At 43.9% G+C, this 17,354-nt stretch overlaps 2 protein-coding genes across 4 annotated transcripts in view; both read left to right on the top strand.

Annotated features, from left to right (window-relative positions):
- The window catches only part of niban2b (niban apoptosis regulator 2b), a 56,821-nt gene extending 53,297 nt beyond the window's left edge, over positions 1-3,524 (top strand). Inside the window, exons 11-14 of the mRNA XM_034208354.1 lie at positions 666-779; positions 1,195-1,302; positions 1,693-1,804; positions 2,136-3,524. Coding sequence (XP_034064245.1) covers positions 666-779; positions 1,195-1,302; positions 1,693-1,804; positions 2,136-3,067 — 1,266 coding nt within the window. The 3' untranslated portion in view covers positions 3,068-3,524. The remainder of the gene's footprint in view (positions 1-665; positions 780-1,194; positions 1,303-1,692; positions 1,805-2,135) is intronic.
- Positions 3,525-4,872: 1,348 nt separating this feature from the next.
- The window catches only part of npdc1b (neural proliferation, differentiation and control, 1b), a 51,401-nt gene continuing 38,919 nt past the window's right edge, over positions 4,873-17,354 (top strand). The window contains exons 1-2 of one of the 3 annotated variants that reach the window (XM_034208350.1): positions 4,873-6,275; positions 12,057-12,215. In XM_034208350.1, the coding sequence (XP_034064241.1) occupies positions 6,125-6,275; positions 12,057-12,215 (310 nt within the window). In that variant the 5' untranslated portion in view covers positions 4,873-6,124. The remainder of the gene's footprint in view (positions 6,276-12,056; positions 12,216-17,354) is intronic. The other 2 variants (XM_034208351.1, XM_034208352.1) reach the window with 2 other exon arrangements.

The raw sequence follows: 17,354 nt of genomic DNA, 5'->3' as shown, positions 1-17,354 counted from the left end.
AACTGGAAGCCATGATAGCTGTGCGCTGCGGGTGCCTGATAAGCCAACATCCCCCACTTTCATCACTTACAGCGCCCATCGTACAGGGCAAATGAAACGTGTAACCGGGGTGAAAAGGGTGTTACCTTTACTTAATTATGAATGTTGTTACATCTATGCCGAAAATTAGGATGAGCACCAACGGTCAAAAATGTTTTTTTCCCTCCCAGAGTTACCAGCGCAGCGCCCCCCCAGATCTGGCGCCCTAGGCGATCGCCTATGCCAAATACCGGCCCTGATAGAAATCATCTACCAAACTCAAATTGCTTTACTTTTTGTGTTTAGTTTATATATGCTTTTTATTATATTACAAGCAGCATGTATTACTTCAACTCTCTCATTCAATGTAGGGTTGTCACTGATCACATTTCCCGTCCGTCCACATCACTGTGCCATGTTGAAGTCCTTTTAATGATCTAAAAAGCCCTCTATATTCCAGCATCTCCATGACCCAACACAAACGCTCACACTTTCACTCACTCATTCTTCTGAAGAAATCTAGTTTCCCCAAACTGTCATCTTAGAGCAGCACATTTTTTCAAATTTCGCAAATGTACTGATTTATTTTCACACAAGTTATTTAATGTAATGTATTGGTCTCTTTCTCTCTCTCTGTGTGTCCCCAGCAAATGGACCATGCAGTGTATACATTTGAGCAGATTCTCCACCAGAGTCTGGAGTCTCAGGGTACAGAGGAGCTCTGTAAGGCCATCCAGCGCTGCCAGGACAGAGTCATTAAGGTACACACACACACACACACACACACACACACACACACACACACACACACACACACCACACACACACACACACACACACACACACACACACACACACACACACACACACACACACACACACACACACACACACACACACACACACACACACACACACACACACACACACACACACACACACACACACAGTTTACTAATAACCTAAAGGAAGAACTGATGTTTTTAAGTGGGGGTGTATGAGGTATTTATCCAAAGTCGGTGTGTAACCCAGGTCAGAATTTGATCGTCTGCAGCCTCTTTTCCTGATCACATTTAGTTTGGGAACAAAGCAGTTGACTCATAAAATATTTCTTCTGAAAAAACTCCTTTGGTGTTAGTAATGCTTTAGTGTTTTGTTCAATTATTTTGGGTTCAGAAATTTGACTATGACAGCAGCACAGTGAGGAAGCGATTCTTCCGCGAGGCTCTGCTGCAGATCTTCATCCCCTATATGCTGAAGCAGCTCAGCCCGGCCTGCGGCTCGGTGAGTCCCAACCTGCAGGATTAATGAGACATGAATGCCGTCACTTGGTATGTGTGTATATACAATCCTGAATAACATTTTAAGACTGGGGGAGAACAAAATTAAACGTAAAAAGAAATACGGTAAGAGTGTAAATATAAAACGCTAATATACGCTTCCCATAGTTGTAGTAGTTTGGTATAATGAAGTCTAGTTTATTTCTTTAAATAGAGTATCATACAGATACTCTATGCTTGATAACCTGCTGCTGCTCTTACACAATCAATTCCCAATTTGGGATAATATAAAGTGTATCTATCCTTCTATACATATTTAAAAGTCATGGGGTAATGGAGGATGTTCATATAGAGTAAGATGTTGAAAGGTTTTGATTCTTGTTGTGAACACCAGGAGCTGCCACGTTTCCGAGAGCTGATCTTCGAGGACTTCTCTCGTTTCATTCTGGTGGAGAACATCTTTGAAGAGGTGGTGCTGCATTCGGTCATGAAGAACATCATGATGGGTCAGTGTTCTCCTCGTCCTCCTTCCTGTCTGATGAGTGCTACGAAGGGTTGACCTACAATCTTTGGGCAGACTTTCTGTTGGTCCAGCAGTTTTGACTAACTGGTGGTGGACAAAGACTGTATTACACATGTACTATTGCAATACTGTCGAACACTCAAAATCGCAGATGTGAAAATATAAGAGGAATTGTCTCCTCGCCCCAAAAGACCTGAGGTGGGGGATTGCAGAATTATTCAATGTTATGTTTTCAGGAAAGAAGTATTTGTATATATGTTTTTGAGACCACCAATGATCACAATGACACACATTTTGACCTCTTGTGTCTGCAGCTGTGAAGGAGGTGGCGGTCCAGAGGAGACACAATCTCTACAGGGACAGCATCGTCCTCGGCAACAGCGACCCCAGCCTGCACCTGCTCGGAGAAAACCCCTCCATCGACTGGGCCGAAGAGTACGGAGGAGCTCAGGAAGAGGCGGAGCCAGCAGGCCAGGCCATTGAGGAGGAGGAGGGGGGGGAGTCTCAGAGGAGGAGGAGGATGAAGCAGGTGGTCTCCATGATCCAGGTGGAGGGCTCCCCAGTGCTGCCCAACGAGTCCTGCATGGAGGTGCCCAGTGTCGACGACATCCCGAAGGAGAAGGATAGAGTTTTCGAGGAGAACTCCGATGAGCACGACCAGGATAGATCTGCAAGTCCCAGCGCTTCAGAGAACGTGAAATCTGTGGATGAAGAGAAAGCTAAACCAGAGGAGCAGGGCAGAGAAGAAGTCCCACTGAAGCTCCAATCAGCTGGAGAGGAGAACAGCCGACCCATGGGGGAGCCACAACTGCCATGCAACCAGGAGGAGGCGCCAGGGCAGGCATCAAAGGAGGCATCAACGGAGGCATCAAAGGAGGCGCAAGAGGAGGCGCCAGGGGAGGCCTCGCCAGAGGAGGCGTCAGGGGAGGCCTCGCCAGAGGAGGCGTCAGGGGAGGCCTCGCCAGAGGAGGCGTCAGGGGAGGCGTCAGAGGAGGCGTCAGGGGAGATGCCAGAGGAGGCATCAAAGGAGGCGTCAGAGGATGCGTCAGGGGAGGCATCAGAGGAGGCATCAAAGGAGGCGTCGGAGGAGGCGTTACCCCCGCCCCCACCACCTGAGGAAAGCCTACCTGGAGCTATGGACACAGACCCAGAGGGCCCCCCGGAGCCAGCAGACCTCCCCCAGCCTCCACACCACGACAGTGGCTTCCAGTCTCCCACCAGTGAGGAGGCAGAGGGACAGGAGTAGGAGGAACCACCTGGGGGGCGATGAGTGTTGCCGCAGAAACAGAGACCAGTGATGAATGAGCTCCATTTGAACTGGATACTGCTATGTTCGGTTTTTAGTTTTTATTTGACAAATATTAAATGATACTTCTTTTGGTTTTAACTCCAGGCACAGTAATCACAGATCGGCACATCCTTTTCACCAAGCAGGGCTCAGTTGTTATCGTCATATTATTAAACACACTTTTTCAGAACTTTTTTTTCACAACTGTCCAGCTGACAGAAAATCCTCAGCAGATTCTGAGCTTTCGGTCAACATAAATTCCTCACTTTACTTTCTCTTTACCTGGTATGATGGTGTGTTGTGTTGAGTGACAGGCTGCAGGGACACCCCAGTTTAGGTGCCTTCGGTGAAATATGTTAATTGATATAGTTCTTGAGTTAATAAAAAAAAAAAAATCCTTTTCTCGAATGTGGAACATTAATTCCTTAATTGTGTCAAAGTACTTACTGGCATCTAAAGACAGGACCATTACTTTTGTGTTGGTGGCAAAAACACAAAAGAAAGATCTAGCTTTTGTATATTATGTATAAATATTATGGACCCGGAACCAACCAAGTTTACCTTTTACATAATTTGATATGGTTTTGTAAGTGCCTTATCAGATCTCTCCATTTATTTATGCATCCCTTTTTTGTACTTTTAGATTTGTTTCCTCTTGTGTGATTCAAATTACTTTCAATGATGATAATAATAAATCATTATCAATTTATTATAATCAGTAGTCTTGTTTTTTTTAATATTTATTTATTTTTCAAAAATGGCATTATAATCGGTGACATACAAAGAAAGTAATCTCATTAGGGAGGAAAGTACATGAATATAAGTTTTCACTCAGACGAACATTGTACTTTATGCTTGTATACTCGAGGCCTTCATTGCCCCACCAGTCGAGTCCAGGGGCCTCATTTATAAAGGGATATACGCTCAAAAAATGGCGTACGCCAGTTTCTATGCAATGTTTGCGATTTATAAAATACTAACTTGACGGGAAAATGTGCGGTCCTCCACGCAAACTCTAACCCATGCGTACGCACTAAGCATATGGGCTCAGAACAGTCTCATAATACACACATGCACACAGAAGGATTCACACTTGTATTTCATGATCCGCAAAAGGATGCACACTTGTATTTCCGGATCCACACTTGTGTTTTTCAACACAATGAGCCCCGCCGGTCATTATCGGCCGATACTCACTCTTAATAGTTTGATCGGTGCTCTCTATAAAGGCCGATCAGGAGAGCTGGATCTGATCGATATGGACATAAACGCGAGTGAAGTGTAACCGGACGCGAGAGAGAGATCAGATCAGCTGCTGAGTCTGACGGAGACACGCTGCTATGCATAATCACCTGAAGCCCCGCCCACTGTTTAGCAAGCTGAATACGCAAAATGCGTATATGAAGTGTCATGAATGCAAGAAATCATACCCTCGTGGGGGCGCGCTCATGTACAGTACAGTTCAAATACAGATTATTTCAGTTCATCGAAATGCTGCACCTTAATGTTCATTTTATTATATTTTGTATTTATTTGAGTGAATGCATTATTCACAGTTTAATAATAATAAAAATATATATATATATGTTTTGTTTTGTGAAAAAAATTCTGCTGTACCGAAAACGTACCGAACCGAACCGTGACCAAAAAACCGAGGTATACGTACCGAACCGAAATGTTTGTGAACCGTTACACCCCTAGTGTGCATTGAAAAACACAAGTGTGGATCCGGAAATACAAATGTGAATCCTTCTGTGTGCACGTGTGTATTATGAGACTGTTCTGAGCCCATATCAGCACAACAACGGTAGAGACGAGAAACTGCGACACCTAGCAGAAAGAAGAATGGAGAGAAATTTGTGAACATCATACCATAAATCAAAAATATTACCTCATGTATCATATATGGAGAGTTAATTTGCAAAAATGGATAAAAGCCGATCTTAAAATGATTAAACAAACGCCCGTTTGATACTCCTGAGTGCACACAAACAACGTGACATGGAAAAGTAATTAACTATGGATATGTTATTGATCACCCCTCGAATATGTTCTCTTACATGTTATGAAATATATTCTCTTAAAGGTAGGGTTGGTAAGAAGAACGGAGAAACCAGCTCGAGTGCGCTAGAATTTGAAAGTACGCAGCCGAAAAAAATCTGCCCCTTCCTTCAGACTTCCTTACAGAGCCCCTCCTCCAACACACACGAACGCGCACATGACCAATGAGGGCACGAGATAAGTTTGTGCACGAGATGGAAGGCTGACAAAAACGGGCGAATAGTGGCACTTTGGGCTTTCCATATGGCAGGCAGGATACACGATTATTACCTACCCTAACTTTAAATGATGTGGTAAACGGAATAATTACGTCTACGCCGTTTTGTATTCCTATAGGTTGTACAGTAAATACTAGTGCATGGTTTATACTATAACCAGTAATTTTGTTTACACATTTATGTAAATTGTTAAGCATTTTAAATACCCTGACAATATTTGCGTAAACAAAAAAAAATGGTCTTCAATTGAAAATAAATATGTTATTTAAACACCAATAGCCTACTACAGCCAAACGTAACTATGAAAATAATAAAAAAAATGGTAGGATTATTTTTATGGGAATATAGCCATTATAGCAATCGCTTAATCATTAGTTTTACTGTTTTGCCTGGTGGGCTGAAGATGATCTTTTAATTGGATCCTACACTTTATACACTACACTGAGTCTATGATCATAAACAGCACCTGAAGGCAGCTCGAGGGAGCGCAGCGTGCTGACGTCATACCTACGTGTCCCTGCTACAGCTCAGCAGAAGACACCAGCCTCCATCAGTACTCCAGTCATCGGTGCATCTATGTCGGCAGTCCACGGCGGGGAGCACAGACCCCGCGGTGAACACTCTCGAGGCCCCGGAGGACTCGTGCTGCTGGCCCTGGTTCCTGAATAGTTTTGCTTTAACAGTTGTTGGTATTTTTTCGTTTTTTCGAGTCTTCTCCTGCCTCGCTAGGGGATGTATGGGGAATGATCCACGCAGACCTTCCTCCTCCGCCTCCTCGGTAGCTCCGTGTCCCGGCTCAGGCCCCGGAGCTCTGCCCGGGATGAGGACCCTGCTCCCTCGGGCTGCGGTGCTCGCGGCCCTACTGGCGCTCAGTTCCTGCCTGACAGGTAAAAGCTGCAGTGGGCCTCAGCACTGCCGAACCGCCCTCTCTGTGCTCGGACACCCTTGCTCACATGATATCTGATATTGTTGCTGTGGACACCTTCAGCAGTTCATGATGACCCCTCACTCACACTCTAGGGCAGGGGTATTCAACTAAAATTCAACGAGGTCCAGTTAGATAAAATCTCCCCATGCAAAGGTCCGGAACATCAAAATGTCTAACTTGCTTTATGAATTAGTGTGATATATATTGAAGTAGCCTGTAGCTTTATCAACGTCTGCATGTAATCAACAACTGACTGCCAATCAAATAAAGAAAGTACAATTCATAAACAACAATATTTATTGTCAATGAACATTGAACTATACAGATATACAGTAAATACTGTGGATATGTGTAATGTTCCTCTCTGGCTGCATTTAAAAATAAAATAGAGAAAATAAATAAAATAGCTTTTGAAAATGTGTGCATCTTAAAAGTGCTTCATTTTAGATAAATAAAATAAAGTGTAGCAGCAGCTTGAGTTTCCCTTTTTCTTTGTTAACCGTTTCACATCATGACTTAACAGTTTCAGACGATTATAGAACAATATCAGTCGTTACACATCATAACAATTGAACAGTGTTAAAGTTTCTCTTTCTTTCCCTCTTATATTGCAGTCCCTCACTCACTTTTTATTCAGTGTGAGAGTTGAGCTGGAGCTTGTCCTGCCAGGAGTTTAAATCTGGGCTGAAATTGTGTCAGGGCCATTCTCATACACACATGCAGGTGCTCATTGGTTAGCCTCGGTTAGCCTGCCCTGGAACCATATTTAGTTGTAATGTTGATCCTGGTGGACTGATCATATCAGGCTCTGAGACTGCTTATTTTTTGTGACCTCAGTTCTGACTTGAGAGGGAATGTTTGGTCAAACACTTTGTGTTTTGTCTCATATGCGACTTTTCCCTTTCTAGCTCCGAGCGGGAGCTTTTCTGGTTCAGCTCCGGTTTCCCTTTTCTGCTCCCGCTCTGTTCACACCGCCCAGAGCTGCCGCTGCTGCGTCATGACGTCACCGTTTACGTGCCTGCTTCATTAAATCCAAACCTCGCGGAAATCCCTCACATCGACAACAACAACAATGGCCGTTTGTATTGAAGCGCTGTTCGCTTTGGTTATCCTCTTACGAAACGAAATGGAAGGCATCGGACGACTTTACAAGGGACGACTTTACTTGGAACTTTACAAACATCACATGCGAAATGCAAGACTTCTTTGTGGTCTTCAGCATCTACTTCAACCCGCCTCGACGTAAGAGAGACGTAAGCGACGCCGCCTCTTAGCTCCGAAGCTCTGGCCTCTAGACCGACACATTTTTGGAGCTGGAAGTGAACCGGATTCCGGAGCTAAAAGGCGGCGCCTCTGCAGTGTGAACAGGAAAAAACGGTACTTAGTTTTCAGGCTCCAACTCCGAGCCGGAGCTGAAAACGCGTTGGTGTGAAAGGGGCAATAGTGGCGTTTTGGCACTTTTAATGAGCACCATGGTCTCAACAAATGAGACACACTGGTTCTGTGCTCCCAGTGGGCAGGATGAACATGAATGAGTCCACTCAGGGTGAAAAGCTCTGTTCTCACTGTCCACTTTCCTCTTCTTGGAGAGCGCCATGTGTCATTATTTGTCTCTCCCTGTCTGCCGCTAACACGCCTGTTCACTCTCCTCTCCGCTTCTCTCTGCCGCTCTCTCGTCTCTTCTTCTGTGTTTCTCTCCCTGTATCGCTCAGTCGTCTCTTTCGCCCCCTGTCGGCGGCGGTTAAAATAGAATCGCCCCGTCAAAATTTAAATCCCCTATCAATCTATTGATTATAGGTCCGGGTCCGTATAGGTCGGCGTCTGGGTCCGGATCCGGACCGCGTTCCGCCTGTTGCCGACCCCTGGTCTAGGGTCTCTAGCCTATTGTCTATATGTTCTCAGGGGGTCTGCAGTGTATCTGCACAAACATTTGTTTAACTCTTTTGTTATGAATATTATAATTGTTGAACATTTTGTTAAAAAGTACCCTTTTTTGCCATATTTATATTTGATGTTGTGTGATTGATATAACTAAGGCTTGTTTCTTGATCAATTCAGAAAATGTCAGAATATAGTAAGAAATGTCAAATGGAGCTTCAAAAAGCCCAAAGTGATATATTCAAGCGGCTTGTGTGGTTTGACACTGTGTTTGCTGAAGGACCATGGCTAATATGAAAGACAGTACGTCATAAGACAGTTGAAATGATTTGGGGGATGAAAGCAGAAGTCTTAGGGTGTGACGGTGGGCATGCTGAGGTGTCAGAGCCTCAGTAACCATAGAGACGTGGGTGCTGTGCTCTGGTTGTCCTCAGAAACACATTCCTGCTGCCAGAGCTGAAGAGCTCTTACTGACCGGGTGATCATATGATGTCACACAGTTTATTCTGAGGCTCACATTCCCATCTTGATAGTGCTTGACATCAGGACACTGTGATGCAAACTGTTTTACAACACATGACAGTGATCAGAACAGAATCCAGACCATCATGTCACACTTCCGTACTTTTCTCCACTGAAACAGGGATGACATTATTTAATGCAGATCATTAAGGCCAGTTCCTGAAATGCAATGTCCCGTTCCACTTAAAATAAATGGATGAAAAGTCCATTAAATTGACTGGATGTCATTCCAAAACAATAAGTGCAATAGATAATCAGTGAAATATTGAAGGTGTGTAATAAACCCAACTGATCTAATTTCACTCACCTTTTGAAACTGAGATGAACACTATAGTATTACATAATTGTATACATCCAAATATTGTAGTGATATATGAGTAACGGTACGTCCACACTGCAGCTTTAAACAAATCTTCAACCGCTTCCAACGCTTCTCTGCCCATTGACTTTGAATGGGGATGACGTCACTTTGCCTCGCTTGTCGCCGAACTACATTGTGGGGGAGCGAAGCGAAGATTTCCAGGATTTCCAGGATTTTCAGGATTCAAAAGTTGAGCAATGTTCTACTTTTGAAGCTGAGCTGGAAGCGTCAGCCAATCAAATCCCGTTTATACAAATCTGACAGTAGAAGCGCTAGCCAATCAAACCGCGTGTAAGCAGGGAGAACCAGACCGCAGTTCATTTCCTCATATTCCAAACAAGAAATTACGGTAGCAAATCACCCGGTTCTTTACGACCAGAACTATTTACCGGGATACAAACCGGAGGAACCAGGCATGGAGGGAGGTGGCAGAGACAGTGGGTGAAACTGGCAGGTTTTCGCCTGTTTGGGGATTTTATATATATATATATATATATATATTGCTCGCATAAAATCCCCGGGGTTTTTTGCTTTGTATGTTGGGGGCAGGAGATTCATGTGATTGGTTGTTGGTCGCATAAAAGCCCCGGGGTTTTTTGCTTTGTATGTCGGGGGCAGGAGATTCATGTGATTGGTTGTTGGTCTCGTTGCTCGCAAAAAATCCCCAAGCTTTCAGACACGCCCAGCTCCAAGATTTTCAAGATTTTAGAAAAGCTGCTGTGTGGACGTACCGTAACGGCCCGTCCACACGGCGGCATGCGTTGAAACTTCAACGCTTCTGCCCATTCACTTTGAATGGGGTGACGTCACACTTTGCCGAACTGCATTGTGGGAGCGTCGCTTTGCTTTGCTCGCGTTGCTCGCTTCAAAAGTTGAGCGTTGCTCGCTTCAAAAGTTGAGCAATGTTCAACTTTTCAAGCTTCGACGGAAGCGTCAGCCAATCAAATATTATGCCAGTAAGCTCTAGCCCAGGGGTGGGGTACCTCCGGCCCCCGGGGCGTATACGGCGCGTGAGACCATTTGGTACGGCCCTCGAGGTAATTTATAAACACGCAAAAAAGTTAAACAAGCGAGTGCCTGTTTTTCCTGGCCAAGGTCAGGGTCCTTGAACACAACACGAGCCTAACGTGTCATCACGTGGTATATGTCTCGTCTGACAGGGGTGTAGTTCTGACGGAGAGCAACAATTGCAGTAGCCTACCATAGACTGTATATAAAGTAGCCTACCCATAAGGAGCCGTACACATGCTGCAGTTTTTGCGTGTCTGTGTCTTTATTTGAAAGCCCAGTGGCGATCTGTCATACTGATCATACAGTCAATACCTTTGTTGTTATTAGCATCTGGTTAGCTAGCTATGCTAACGAATATAAGAAGCTTTTTCTCCAACCAGTGAGGTAAAGGCACATCTTTATATGATCATTATTATAAAAAAATAAGATAATAAAGTAAACGGGTATAAAATACTATATGACAGTAAAAAAAGTTGTTATTAATAAACAAGAATACAGTTTGAAAGGAGAGTGATTTGTAAAATGTCCATAAAGAAAAAGAAAATCTGCTTACAGTTCTGTTTCATATGGGTGCTGAGAGATGTATCCATAGATCTCCTAATTTTGCTTTCAAAGTGCACCAGATTGATGCTTTCAACTTCAACATTTAAAAAAAAATCTTCCCGGGGGAGCATGCCCCCCAGACCCTCCTAGAGGAGGTTAGGTCCCCCCCCCACTTAAATCATGTCCACATGGTTAGGAGTCTAAATACATTTGCACACATCTTGTGTCCATATCTTTCTGTTTTGGTGGTCATGCCACAACCGTGCACGTGCATGCATCATCATGGTAAGATATCTGGATTAAGAGGTTGCTTTTTCTTTGCACAGCATGAAAGAAAGGCCAAATGAATGGGCTGTGATTTTAGTTTTTTTAAGCAGAGGTCAATAATTTGTACGGCCCTCAGAGGATGTTGAAAAAATTGAAATGGCCCTTGAGAGGAAAAAGGTTCCCCACCCCTGCTCTAGCCAATCAAACCGTGTGCTTGTGTGTCCGGGGCAGGAGATTCATATGATTGGTTGTTGGTCGAGCTTCAGACACGCCCGCCGGCAAGCTTCAATGCACGCCGTCGTGTGGACGCTGCGTTAAAGAGGTGAAATAATTATGATATTTCGGGTTTTTCTCACTCTGAAGATTGCTGATTGAAGGTAATGTTAAAATTAAAAAAGATTTTCATCATTAAAAAAAGTATCAAGTTTGTGTAGAAATATATATATATTTGTGTATATATATATATATATATATATATTTGTATATAATGCAAGTTCATACTAATAGTGATCATTTAAAAACTTGAACACTAAAACAAATACATAAGATAAGAGAAACCTTCCTGTCGGGAAGTTCATGTGTTTAAGCAGAGACAGGCAGCACAGGTAAGAGTTCTCTCAATACATCAGTAGTCATTTGGGGCTAAGTATCTTAGTCAAGGACAATTTGACATGTTGGCTGCAGTCTGAAGTATAGTGTGAAGGGGGGTGTCAGGAGGCTCAGACGTGTTGCTTCTTGCTGTGCATGGTAAAGCAGCGTTCAGTTATTATGCTCCAAATATCTGGAACAAACTTCCAGAAAGCTGCAGGTCTGCTGCAACTCTGACTACTTTTAAATCCAGGCGAAATACTTTTATTTTTACCGCTGCTTTTAATTGATATATTCATATCTTAAACTACACTGTACATTTTATTATCTTTGCTTTTTATCTTTGCCTTTAAATGATAAATGTCATTTTATATCATCGCTTTTAAATGAGTGTTTCTAGATATCATTTTATAATATGTTTCTTAATGTCTTTCATTTTTGTAAAGCACTTTGAATTGCCTTGTGTTGAAAGGTGCTTTCATATAAACTTGCCTTGTGCTGTTTCTGTGATGTCATTCTCCCAGTGCTAAGGTTCAGTTTCTTGAAAAGTCATTGTGGATTTCTCCACAGGATCTCACCTGTGCCCTCGGAGTTTAGACTGTGCCCGGGCAGGACGTGGCTTCTGCCCCCCGGGCGGCTCCCACTGCGGGCCCTGCCTGCGCCCCCTACTGGAGAATGCCCACGGCCGCTGTGTGGTCGAGAGGAGGCACGCTGCTCACAACACTAAAGGTATGTGGTAGCACAAAAAGCCTTACTTACTCAGCATAGTGTCAATTCCTGAACAACAAAGTGCAAACATATTTAACATCAAATGTAAGCACTGCATCAGGAAAAAGTCATTGTACCCTGTCTATCTCTTACTTAGAAGATTAGAGCCTCCTGCCTGGTTTACATCATTGCATTTTAAAACAAGCGCACTAACCACAGCCATTGTGAACATGAACAGTACAGGAAGTTGAATTGGATTGGATCTTTTGGCTGTCAATGTGTAAGATCAGTGGAGCTCCCGTTATATTAGTACAAGTGTATCATACAACAGCACCATGGAGATAAAGAGAACAAGTGATGTATGTGAGTAGAAAACATTAATGGGACCAGTCATATATATAGCTGCTTTCTCCAGAGCACAAGAGTGAGTCTTTGGAGACAAAATGACTGATGAGATAAAGCTGGAAACAGTACAACCCGTCGGCATATCCCTATTTGGTAGATGATACATGATGATACACCCTTTGGATTATTTGAATCAGTTCAGGTCATAGACAAACATAATTCAATAGCTATGGCTTGATGTCAAACCTCAAAACGTTTTGTTGTATCTTATGTATTTGTACTTAACAAAGCATAAACACTCAGATGAATTGTCAGATTCATAATCTTTTTTTATTATTTGATCACATAGTAAAATAATAATACTACATTTTATTTAAGGTGCCTTTCAGGACACCCAAGGACACCATACCATTTGTTACATATTCAAAGAGGTACAAGCAACAGAACATGATAAAAACACTAACAAACCATCATGGAGAAGACAATGTGGACACACATGATTGGGAAAAGGTATTCAGGGGAAACGATGATAGTACAGTGAGTAGGCTGATCTGAACAGGTGGGTTTTTAGCATGGTTTTGAGGAGGGACGTGAATGTGGCGATTGTGTCAGACTGTCTGATGAGTGGGGGCAGAGAATTCCATAGTTTGGGAGCAGTGCAGCTAAAAGCCTGAGCCCCCATCGTGACTAGGCGTGGGGTGGGGGCGGTTAGCAGGCCAGCAGAGGAGGAGCGGAGGGAGCGAGAGGGGGTATAGGAGGTCAGCCAGATAGGTGGGGGCCAGGTTGTGGAGGGCTTTGAATGTGAGCAGGAGGTTTTTGAAGTCTATCCGGTATTTTACTGGTAGCCAATGCAGATGGATGAGGATGGAGGGTGATGTGGTCAGAGGATTTGGTGCGGGTGATGATCCGGGCAGCAGAGTTCTGAATGATTTGAAGTTTATTAAGGAGTTTGATGGGAAGACCTGAGAGCATGGTATTACAATAGTCAATACGGGATGTGCCGAATGCATGAACCAGGACTTCAGTGCTGGGTTGAGACAGGGATGGGCGGAGTCTGGAGATGTTTCGGATATGAAAGAATGCAGTCCGGGTGATGTTTTTTATGTGGGGTGCAAATGAGAGGGAGCTGTCCAGAATGACACCAAGGCTCTTGACCTGGGTAGAATATGGAACAGGGAAATAATCTATGATTAGGTCTGGGGCAGAGGGGGGGTGGAGCTTTGGAGAGGGTGGATTTGGAGCCAACGAGCAGGGCCTCCGTTTTGCTCCCGTTGAGCTTGAGGAAGTTACGGCTCATCCAGCTCCTGATGTCCTGGAGGCAGGTGCTGAGAGAGGTGGGGGGAGGGCAGTGTTGGGTTTGGTGGATGTGTAGACCTGTGTGTCGTCAGCATAACAGTTCAATTGGACCTCATGGTGACGGAGGATGGTGCCAAGAGGGAGGAGGTAAATGATGAAGAGGAGTGGACCCAAAACTGACCCCTGGGGGACACCATGTGAAACAGTGGAGCAACTGGACTTGTGGTTATTGAGTTGTATACTGTTTTCTGTCTGTAAGGTAGGATGTAAACCTAAGAGCTAAGAGCAAATCGTCCCATTCTCATGAACAGGATATCTTAGCAACACTTTAAGGGGGTGGTCCACAATTTTGAGGTTGAAATATCACGGTGAGCTAATGTCTGCCCATTCATGTGATATCTCTGTAATGCCTTTAAATTTAGCATAAGGGTTCACTTTGACTCAAGGATGAACTCAATAGATGAGGTCAAAGATCAAGTTCACTGTGACCTTACACAACTCATATACATATGCAATATGTTCATCTTCAATTTCACAGAAATGTTTAATAGGATAAATGATGAACTGACATTTTGGATAGCCTTGTATTGGAACTGCAGCTTTTTCTCGAAGTATTGCATTGCAGTTGGTATTAGTAATACAACGCATATCATATTGGCATGAGGATTAAATCTTTTCGAAAGATACATAACCCTTGCTAAAAAGCACAGTTCCATTAACACTGATGAATACTTATTTGTGGACCATCAGTGAACTAAGCTGACAAACAACACTGACAAAGTATCACCCCACTGTTCTGTATGTATTAGAGCTTCTGAAGGTTCCCGCTAGGAGTCCCGATGAGGAGAGCGTTGCAGTAGTTGAGCCTTGAGGAGACAAATGCATGGACCAGTTGTTCAGCATCTGACAGGGAGAGTGTGGGACGGAGTTTTTCATTGTTCCTGAGGTGGTAGAAGGAGGTTCTGCACAGGTGTTTGATGTGGGTGTCAAAGGTTAGATGTCTGTCAAATCTTACACCCAGGTTGGTAACTGATGTGGAGAGGGGTATGTTTTGGCCAGAAAAGGTGATGTGGGTTATGGGGGAGACTGGACCTGGTTTGGTGTGACAACTAAAATAGCCTCGGTTTTGGTGCTATTTAGCTGCAGGAAGTTCTGTTGCATCTAAGCCTTTATCTCCTCAAGGCAGGTGTTAAAGGATGTTGATGGGAACGGTGATGATGAGGACTGTGAGGATGCATCACACTGTGAGACTTTATTTGATAATTTCAGTAAAAAGGTAACGTTCATATTTCTCCTTTTGATTATTATAGTGATCAACGTTCAAAACAAAGCACTCTAGCAAGTGTCCACATAAGTTGTAAAATGCTGAATAAGCACCTTAACTTTCATGATACGCATTTCTTGGTCACGATCGGTTGTTTCCGTGAATGACTGAATGTTGTGCCATCGTAAATGTTGCAGCAAGGCATTGTGGGACAGCATTTTCTCCTTTCCTTCCCTAAATGAAGGTCCAGTGTTTCCTAAGCTAAAGGCGGTTATAGAGGAAGTATTGAAGCTCCTTTCCTATCATCTATAGAGCATTCCAACAGCTCTTATCATGGCTGCTACTGAGGTACTTCCGGGTCGTTTCACTCCGTTAGGAACCTTCCTAAGATAAACTGACAATTCGACCTCAACCTGTGTCTGCCTGCTGTGTGATTGTGAGCAGGTGGTGTGCTCAGGGTTTATCAGAGCTACTTGATTAAACTGCTGCCGCTGGGAACGACGCCGATGAGTGTGCGAATTAAAATCAAAACGATGAGCTAAAAGAGAATAAGAGAGCTGAGAGGCGCTGTGGTTTATCAATGCAAAAGACATCAAACAGATGAACATGATCCATTGTTGGTAATAAAAATGTTAAAAGGCAGTATTTTATTTTGGAACACCAACAGCTTCATTCACTAGCACTAGAACAGAAAGGCTGTTGGACCCCTGACCACACTGTACAGGGGACTGTAAACGTGCACAGCCATGCTCTTTGTTCCTACTCCACTCTGCCAGCCCTCTCTAGCTGTTCGTCCTTCATTGTATTCTTTTCACTCCTCTCGAAGGGTCAGGTTTGAAATGTTTTCTAAATCACAGATAAGGAACTAGGATATTCACAAAGTATTCATACCCCTTCACTTTGTGTCATATGTTGCAGCCATACAGTATGCTCAAATCAAAATCATTATGACAGAATAACTTCTACCATTTTATTTATTTATTGATCCTCAAAACGATGCTTTACACCTTGATTTGATTGATTTGACATCATTTGGGAAGACACACACCTGTAGGTCTCCCAGCTACCCATACATATTAAAGTAAAACTCAAGGCAGGATATCAAAGGAAGTGCCTGCAGAGCTGAAAGATGAAGCACATAGACAAAGTGTTCCCTGGGTAACCATGGGTAACACGGAAGCTGTTTCTGGAAAGAGATGTTGCTCTTCAATCTGTTGTTTGAAGGTGGAGGCAGAAATCTAAGAGACAATCTGGTTCCTCCTCCCCCTCTCCCCCCTGTAGCTGGGCCCATGCTTTTCCTTCATGATTCTGAGCTGCTTCCACCCACACAGTAGAACACAGAGCCCTCCACGTGCACACATAACATACAAACAGAACACAACACACCTATTTACCCACTCACACCAAATAGAACTATAATTATAAAATGCATTGATGGAAAGGATTTGACACATTTTGCCCATCATCCAGCCCTCTACTCACAACAAACCCTTCAGCCTCCAGCCCCTCACATACTTCCCCCAGCTTCAGACCATGCTGTACTATATCCTTGCTCTATTCTTCCAGGACACACATATGGCAAACTAAGCCTTCGTGCCTATGGGACTTCTTCCCAAACATAACGGCCCGTCCACACAGCGGCGTGCGTTGATGCTTCACCATTCACTTTGAATGGGGTGACATCACTTTTGGCCGAACTGCATTGTGGGAAGCGACGAGAAGCGTCGCTGGTGTGGCTCGCTGCAAAAGTTGAGCAATGTTCAACTTTTGATGCCTCGGCAGAAGCGTCAGCCAATCGAATCATATGCCAGTACAAGCTCTAGCCAATCAAACCGCTGCTTGTGTGTCAGGGGCGGGAGATTCATGTGATTGGTTGTTGGTGGAGTTTCAGACACGCCCGCCGGCAAGCTTCAACGCACGGCGCTGTGTGGACGGGCCGTAAGTGTTATGATACTGAATTAAAGCAAAGCAATAGGTTTCTACACGGACCACTATTGCGGTAAGCATGTTGTAACTTCCGGTTGTTGTCATCTCCGGGTATCCCGTGTGCCTGTTCTGTTGCTGATAGCTTATTATCTTAACTTAATCGATCGTTTTAAAACTCTTGATCACGGCAACTGCCTGACGTTGTAATCACACGTTACTATAACTTAAGCTCTCACAACTCTCCTTCTGTTAGCGACTGTAACTCCACAGTTGCCTACACTCTTTTCGGGTTTGCTAACGGTAGCTACTTTAGCTTGATAGCTAGCCAT

This window comes from Gymnodraco acuticeps, unplaced genomic scaffold, assembly GCF_902827175.1.
Source record: "Gymnodraco acuticeps unplaced genomic scaffold, fGymAcu1.1, whole genome shotgun sequence".
Lineage (NCBI taxonomy): Eukaryota > Metazoa > Chordata > Actinopteri > Perciformes > Bathydraconidae > Gymnodraco > Gymnodraco acuticeps.
This window is presented reverse-complemented; position numbering and strand designations above follow the sequence as displayed.